Source organism: Dendrobates tinctorius, unplaced genomic scaffold (genome assembly GCF_039654945.1).
Source record: "Dendrobates tinctorius isolate UK_male_01 unplaced genomic scaffold, ASM3965494v1 ptg000145l, whole genome shotgun sequence".
Taxonomy (NCBI): Eukaryota; Metazoa; Chordata; class Amphibia; order Anura; family Dendrobatidae; genus Dendrobates; species Dendrobates tinctorius.
The window spans coordinates 6,880,907-6,889,105 of record NW_027361812.1 but is presented as its reverse complement, the minus strand read 5'-3'; the positions used below and the strand labels follow the sequence as shown (position 1 = coordinate 6,889,105).

Below are 8,199 nucleotides of genomic sequence, written 5' to 3'. Positions count from 1 at the left end.
GGGAAACTGCTTTCATATTGCAAATTTTAGCATTTCTGATGCTTGATACGCATCTACTCTCAAAAGGACTCAAGGCAAAAGGATATTATGGAGGTCTATTTTTTTTCTTGAATCTGTCTTTATGAAACATAAAGCTCCACCTTCAATTCTTTTTACATTTTAATTGAACTATATAAGCAAAGTTACAACAGCCAGACTTTCTTTTCAGAAGCGAAGGAAACAATTACAAAACATTTTCTTTTTTTTAAGAAATGCTTAGACTTTGGGAGCTTCGTTCCGTGGCCTTTACAAGGGCAGTTTTTGTGGAATTTTTTGCAACCCTTTTATTTGTTATGTTTGGTTTAGGCACATCTTTAAACTGGCCGGGAGCACCTCCGAGTGTTCTTCAAGTGGCCTTAGCTTTTGGCCTTGGCATAGGCACTCTAGTTCAGGCTTTTGGCCATGTAAGTGGTGCCCACATTAACCCAGCTGTCACTCTAGCATTCATGGTGGGCTCTCAGATTTCTTTCCTGCGAGCCGTGTTTTATGTGGGAGCTCAGTTATTGGGTGCCGTGTCTGGGGCAGCGATAATTCAAGGACTCACTCCCATTGAAATCAGAGGGAACCTATCAGTAAATGGGGTAAGAAAGTGAATTTGATGTCCTGGTTTGTGGTGGGGTCAGGAAAAATTTTTGAAAGAGCATACTACAAGCTTGGGGCAACCATAGTGCCTACCACTGACTGTCATGATAACTGTGTATTAGATGACTTGTTGCATTTATGAATTACACTTAGAATGTCGAAAAATAATATCTATGTATTACTATGAACAAAAATTGTAGACAACAAATTATACTTGATTACAAAGACAGTTCTTTGTGAATGATTGTGGTTTCCCTCTTTAGTTTTGATTTGTTGGAAAGTAAAAACCATAGTCATTGCCATTGTCAAAAAACCTAAATGACAACTCATGTTTCCTTTGCTATAATGGGGATATTTTATATTTAAATAAATCTTCTAAATCTTCTGTTCTTTTGCAGTTATTCAACAATACTGATGCTGGGAAAGCTTTTGTTGTTGAGCTTTTTCTAACACTTCAACTAATTCTTTGTATATTTGCATCCACCGACGATCGGAGGACAGATATTGTGGGTTCACCAGCTTTATCTATTGGACTGTCAGTGACATTTGGACACCTCCTTGGTGTAGGTATCGGAGATTGCACATAAGTTGTCTTGCAGGAATTGCTATAAATAATATTGACCTTGGTGAGACACATGTAACGTGTATGCATAAATCTGGAGGTTTTGTAAGAAGTGTCGTAATGCACCAAAATAGAAAACAAAAAAAAAAAATCATTTTTATTATACACGCTTACATCGATTCCTTGCCAAGTTGCAGGGAATAGTCACCTGTGAAATGGTTAAAACCTGTACATTTTCACAATTTCTAAATTTAGAGGGAGTGAAGATCCACTGTGGATAGACTCTGTGTCAAATTTTCTGAAATTTGCAAGTCCTTGTGAATTTCAATAATTTGCAATTTGATCTCCAGACAAAAAAAAAGGTTGGGCGCCATTTCATGCACTGAAGAAAACTGTAGCAGCCAGAGAGCAGGCCAATGCCATCAGGCGTGGCCATACGGGATTTCCCGAAATGCCTTATAGCTATCACATCACATCTAGTGCAGCTAATCAGGGAGGACTATCACAGCCACTATAAAAGGTTAAGACCGGCCAAGCAACACAATTTTAGGACTTCACAGCATAGGGATAGGTTGGACAAAGTGCACAGCTCATTCCACATAGGGATATAAAAAAAATACATTTGATTGTGTACTGCTCTGGCAAAAAAAAGACCACTGAAAAATTTTCTATTTGTCTGATTTTTCACTTTATAGGATATTTTTGAGTAAAATGTAATTTGCTCTTTTATTCTATAAACTACTGACATGTCTTCAAATTTCCAAGCACTATATTTTGCATTTATTTTCAGAAAATGAGAAATGGTCAAAATAACGAAAAAATGCAGTGCTTGCAGACCTCAAATAATGCTAAGAAGACTAGTTCTTAATCATTTAGAAACAACAATACTAATGTTTTAACTCAGGAAGAGTTCAGAAATCAATATTTTGTGGAATAACCATGATTTTTAATTACAGCTTTCATGCGTTTTGGCATGCTTTCCATCAGTGTTTCACACTGCTTCTGGGTGACCTTATGCCACTTCTGGTACAAAAATTTAAGCAGTTCCTCTTTGATGACTTGTGACTATCCATCTTACTCTTGTTTACATTGCAGAGGTTTTCAATGGGGTTCAGGTCTGGAGATTGGGCTGGCAATGACAGGGATTTAATGTGGTGGTACTTCATCCACACAGTGATTGAACTAGCTGTGTGGCATGGTGCATTGTCCTGCTGGGAAAGCCAGTCCTCGGAGTTGGGGAACATTGCCTGAGCAGAAGGAATCAACTGTTTTTCCAGGATAACCTTGTATGCGGCTTGATTCATACGTCCTTCACAAAGATTAACCTTCCCATTCCAGCCTTGCTGAAGCATCTCCAGATCACCACCGATCCTCCACCAAATTTCACGGTGGGTGCAAGACACTGTGCCTTGTATGCCTCTCCAGGTCTCCATCTAACCATTAGATGACCAGGTGTTGGGCAAAGCTGAAAATTAGACTCATCAAAAAAGATTACCTTACTCCAGTCCTCTATGGTCCAATCCTTATGATTTTTGGCAAACTTCAGCCTGGCTCTCCTTTGCTTCTCATTGATGAAAGGCTTTTTCTAGCTTTACATGACTTCATCCCTGCCTCTAGGAGACTGTTATGAACTGTTCTTGCCGTGCACTTCACCCCAGCTGCCATTTGCCATTCCATTTGTAGTTCACTTGATGTCATCCTGCGGTTGCTGACTGACATTCGAAAAAGATGATGTTATCCCAGTCAGTGGAGAGTTGTTTTTGACCTCTGCCAGTCTGTAGCTTCGTTGTCCCCAATGTCTGCTGCTTGACATTGTTGTAATGGACTTCGATCTTAGAAATTTTAAGGATGGAGGTAACATTACGCTCTCTGTGTCACTCTGCTAGTAAAGCCAGAATTGAGCCTTTCTTTTCTGCACTCACTTTTCTTTTCAACTCCTTTGGCATGGTTAAAAGTTATTTTTTCATTCCTACTACTTTTGGGATATTACTAGCACTTATTTTGACATCCAGCTTGTCCTATTGCAAGAGGATTGTGAACACCACAGCTGGGTTATTTATATTTTTCTTCATTAAATAAGATTTGCTTCCTGTGATCACCTAATCAGAAGCACATTAAGTAGAATGAGGTGTACTCTGGTTGGAATTCAGCTGACACTGGAATGGAATGGCTGTCAGACATTTAAAGAAGCTTATTTTTATAAAACTGCACAATGGTCTCTTAATTTTTGCCAGATTTGTATATTACTGCTGTGCTGAAGCACATTGAACGTGGCAGTAATAGCCTTAGTCATAATAAATAAGATTCACATAATAGGGAGGTGATGCACCTGCATAGTCAGTGTGGCTATGATCTGTGATGTGCTGCAGTGACAACACCTTAATAACAACACTTATTTCTATTCTTCACACACAACAAACAAGGAGGAGAGTTTAATACCCCTCTGTCCTAATTTTACTTCTGAAGAAAAATTTGAAAACCTAGGCCTGTGAGACATACAAGCCATAATTTATTTGTATTTTTTAAATACAAAAGAAAAATTTCCTCATTCCAGAAATTGAAATGCAACTTTCTACCTTACAGAATGTATTTTGCTAAAAAAAAACAATACTTTTTTGCACACATCCTTGTTGTAATAGTCCAATAATAGACCAGTACACAACACCAGAGAAGCAGGCAACTGCCCTCCCAAAGGATAATTTTTACTCCTTTTTTAGATTTTAAGAAGCCTAAAAAGTTTGTTAATGCAATGTGCTGTTAAATAAGCTGTTGGTTATCTTCGATTACCATCTGGTTTCCCATTCCCATATAGGTTGAGATCACTTGGACAATAATAAAGCTAAACAGCTCAAAATGGCTTAAGTACAGTCCTACAGACTTCCAATGTGTTGTACACTTATCTTTGGGCAATTAGAGGTTTTACAGTATTGAGATTCATGGCAAATTTATTCATCGCAAATTTAGGCAAAATTCATAGAATCTGGCAAATTTGAATTTTAAAAAAATCTACATATGTTTTTGCACTTAAGTTTTGAAATTTTTGGCCTCTAGAGGGTTGTTGCCTTCCTGCAAATTGCTAGCTGCATAATGATATAAAATCTATCAGTGAGCTTATGTTGACGTGAATTTTGTAACTTTGATATGGTGGGTAGCCATACATCAGCAGAATTTAGATTTATGATATAGATAAAAGAGCTAGAATCTCTCTGTCAGAATGTGCTCACTGACAGATTATCAATTAACTCTATGCAGCCAACAATGTGCAATAAAACAAAAAGCGTGCAAAAGCCAAACGGTGCAATATTTTATTGGAACCCAACTGAGAAAATTGATATTAGCCTAAAATATTTGCATTTAGGTAAAAAAAAAATCGACTCTCAATGTGTCCATATCCACTAAGCTATGGAAGGTAGAATGAGGTGCACATCTTCCTACCTGTGATTCTTTTTCCTTAGCTGGCATCTGTCTGATAGATAAACTTGATGGAAGCAACCTATTACATCTTTTAAGATGAGTTACAAGCAAACTTCACATATATTTCGAGAGGGGGGCTCAGTGGCTGAAACACTGTGGATGATTTTTGTATGGCGTTTTTGTGTAGTAAGGTATAGATGCAGTTTGAAGTGCAGAGGAATTTAAATCAACATTAAAAAATCAGCTATTCCCATTCTTTCACTTTGAAGATCAATCACTTTATCCAACAAAATCTTGATTAAAGAGAGGAATCAATTAAGGAAGATGAGATGTCATGGTCAGTGCAAAAGGGTCAGTTGGGTGAAGTTAACCATTACAAAAAAATCGAATTTCCTAAAAAAAAATTTAAATATTGCAAAGATGAAACCAAAGATAAAGAAATTATGATATTGTTCAAGGTTGCCACATATTATTCTTGGTATATTGTTTTTTATTTGAGTCACACTTTCCATGAATATTTTTAATATGTAATATTATTGTCTTAGATCTATTATACAGGCTGCTCTATGAACCCGGCAAGATCTTTTGCACCAGCAGTAGTTACAGGGATTTTCACTGCCCATTGGGTAAGTTTGCTTTTTTGATTGCTCCATTATGAGACTGAAAGTCTTTTCTGAGTTCCATGCCATGACTATGTACACATGAGATGGGCTGGGTTGTGGGTTTATCCAAATTGATAATTGTTAGGTTATTAATTTTGTAATTATTATGTAACTAAGTAATTACATGTATTAGCCTCTTGCATGATTGCGTAAAGACGGTATTGGCCAAAAGTGTTACCTTCTGGATCAATGTTTGTTTTACCTGTGACGTTTTCCCAGGCCTGTTTCAAGAACAGTTTATTAAGGGAATCATATCATATTTTCATGGTGGCTCATTTATTTATGTTTATCATGGCTTTGTGCCTTGAAAAACGTAAAATAAAGAGCCTATCTTTTTAGTGCAGTTCTTGGAAAGAACAAAATTTGGATGGAATGCTGGGATACTCGATTGAAGCGACATTAGAACAGGAGGCAGAGGTTGCGGTCACTATCAGAGCCTCTGCCCCTCTCTGAAAGGAAGCATAATTATTGACGCTTGTTTCAGGGGCTGGGCTGGACCCTGCGCACTGTCATTGTGCGAAGTGCACAGTCACAGCGCACTCTGTGTTACCGACTCAGATCAGGAGTTATGAGCCAGCAACACAGAGAAGAGTGATGGTCTCTGAACACTAGGTACCCTGACACGGTTCTCTGACAGTGCGCTCTCCTGTGCGCTCGCTGTTGTGGTGATCTGAGCTGGCAACACAGACTGCATTGTGATTGTGCACATTGCACAATGACAGTGTGCAGGGACACAGCAGGGACTAGCCTCGCCCCTGAAACACACGTCACTGCTTCTACATAGAGTAGAGAAAAGAGAAGAATTAACTTGGTAGTAAGGCAAAATGAGCAATTGTAAGTACACAGTGCTATATAATATGATGATTGCAATACATTAAGAGGATACAAACTTTGATGGAAGTGCTTCTTTAATGGAGGTTCAATTAGTGAAGGTGGAAGTAAAAAAAAGATAAACATGTAAGGGGAGATTAGACAAGACTTGAGCAATTGCCCAGAATTAGAAATAAATTATTTTTGTGCAGAAGGACAGAGATGTGGCATTCATTTACATCCCATAGTTATTGCTGCTTCATTACTACAGTTATGTTTACTGCCAACAAAATGCTGGGTTTTTCCTTTCCTTTCCGTAGTTTTTATCATCTATTCTTTTCTCAGGTCTTCTGGCTAGGTCCAATGTTTGGAGCCACCTTAGGATCCTTGATGTATCACTTTATACTGATTCCCAACACTAAGACTTTCTCGGAAAGAATAGCAATCCTCCGAGGAGAGCTTGAACCTGCGGAAGATTGGGAAGAAAGAGATATGCGTAGAAGACAATCAGTAGAATTACACTCACCCCAGACAATAACAAGAAGTGGGATGACTGAAAAAGTCTGACTCACAGTAAAGTGGAAAGAAGAAACTCGAAAGTGGCTAGTTACATTGCTTGAGTGGAAGACATTTGAATTTGTGTCCCATCTGGCCATAAGTATGTTTGACCAGAGTTTGTCATAACATATATAATACATCATTCTGTAGGACATGAAAGCAAGTGCAATGTAGACATCAATTGTATTTCTAGCCGTATTCTAGCAAACACAATGGCCTCAATTTATAATATATTCAACTTACTACCACATGAACTTACAATGTTACAGACAGTGCCTACCTATGGTGTGTGATTGGGGGAAGACCTACCCAATCAGCATGTACGCATCTTGTTAATTATATGCATTGAAGGTATATGTCTGAAATATACCCAGTGCGTATCTCTGAGCTATACCCCTATCTAGCCATATTTCCACCATTGGCCACACTGCTAGATAATTTAAAAAAGTATATTCTGTGGTTTATGTTTTTTGTGGGGACAACAGTATTTGAAAGCACAATCTTCTACGTAAAAATAAAATAAAAAGCCAATGCACCAGGCAACTGTGGCCAAGAATGAAAGAACATTCTTAAGAATGGTGTCCTATGGCTAAATGTGGTATAAACTCTGGTAGCTATTAAAGAGAATAAGTCAGCAGGATTTGCTCAAACTATATATGCAATATATGCACATGTAGCTCTTTCAAAAACAAGTCCAACAATACCTTTGCATGGCCAGTCTGTTCTTCAGTTACTGCTAAATTAGAATTAGAATGGACATAAAAATGAGGCTTATGTGCTTTTGAAAAGTGAAACCTGTTTTCCAGCCTCTGTCACTCCGGCTCTATTTTCCATGCAGCGCTGCCTTCTCCAACTTGCCTGATGGTTCCTTTACTGTAATGTATGACATCATGTAAAGGTACTGGGTGGGGAAAATAAAGCGCATGATGGAGAACAGAACAACAGATCCTTGGAAGGAGCTTCAATGCACCAAAAGAACTTCAGCCTTATTGATATATTTCTTGTAGCACTGATTTCTCAGTAATGGATGAACGGACAAGTCATGTAATGTTGGGCTTTTCTTTCAAAGAGCTACATGCCCAAAAAAATAGTTTGGAGAGTGAACTGCTGCTGACAGATTCCCCTGAAGTTCAGTACAAGTTAACCTGTAGTGTTGGAAAATCAATTCTGCCATAACTAATGTTTAGATTTGTTGACCAGGAGAATTATGGTAGATCCACATTGACTCTCGAAGCATATACCTACTGAACATAAGAATCTTTATATCAGGGAAAACCAAAAAAGTGAGAAATCGCTTCACCATACACAGTAGTCTTACGTGCAGGATAATTGGACAATCAAACCAACAGTAAATACCATGATGAAATCCTGAAATTGATGTGAGAGAATCAATTAAGAGAGTCTCCCTTAGGCTGGTTTCACATTTCCTAAATGAATATATGACTATGGCTGTGGAGTTTGGGTCAGGAGACTCATGGCCAGTCAGAACATTGTGGTCCCTATTTAGACCATGAATGTAGGATGTTTGATACTGGGATTAATATAAGCATAGGGCTGGTTCAGCTGGATAAT

General features: G+C 38.1%; 1 protein-coding gene across 1 annotated transcript; it reads left to right on the top strand.

The window, feature by feature from the left end:
* The first annotated feature begins 247 nt into the window (after positions 1-247).
* LOC141049578 (aquaporin-2-like) lies at positions 248-7,464 on the top strand. Its single transcript, XM_073546143.1, has 4 exons — positions 248-620; positions 1,020-1,184; positions 5,143-5,223; positions 6,415-7,464. The coding sequence occupies exons 1-4, from the start codon at positions 252-254 to the stop codon at positions 6,634-6,636; spliced, it is 837 nt and encodes a 278-aa protein (XP_073402244.1). The 5' UTR covers positions 248-251; the 3' UTR covers positions 6,637-7,464.
* The last annotated feature ends 735 nt before the right edge of the window (positions 7,465-8,199 follow it).

Bases quoted from the DNA above. Each gene is read 5' to 3' on its own strand.
- LOC141049578 (XM_073546143.1), top strand. From the start codon at position 252: ATGCTTAGACTTTGGGAGCTTCGTTCCGTGGCCTTTACAAGGGCAGTT. The intron at 621-1,019 runs GTAAGAAAGTGA...GTTCTTTTGCAG, and splicing joins GGAACCTATCAGTAAATGGG to TTATTCAACAATACTGATGC. The intron at 1,185-5,142 runs GTAGGTATCGGA...TTATTGTCTTAG, and splicing joins CATTTGGACACCTCCTTGGT to ATCTATTATACAGGCTGCTC.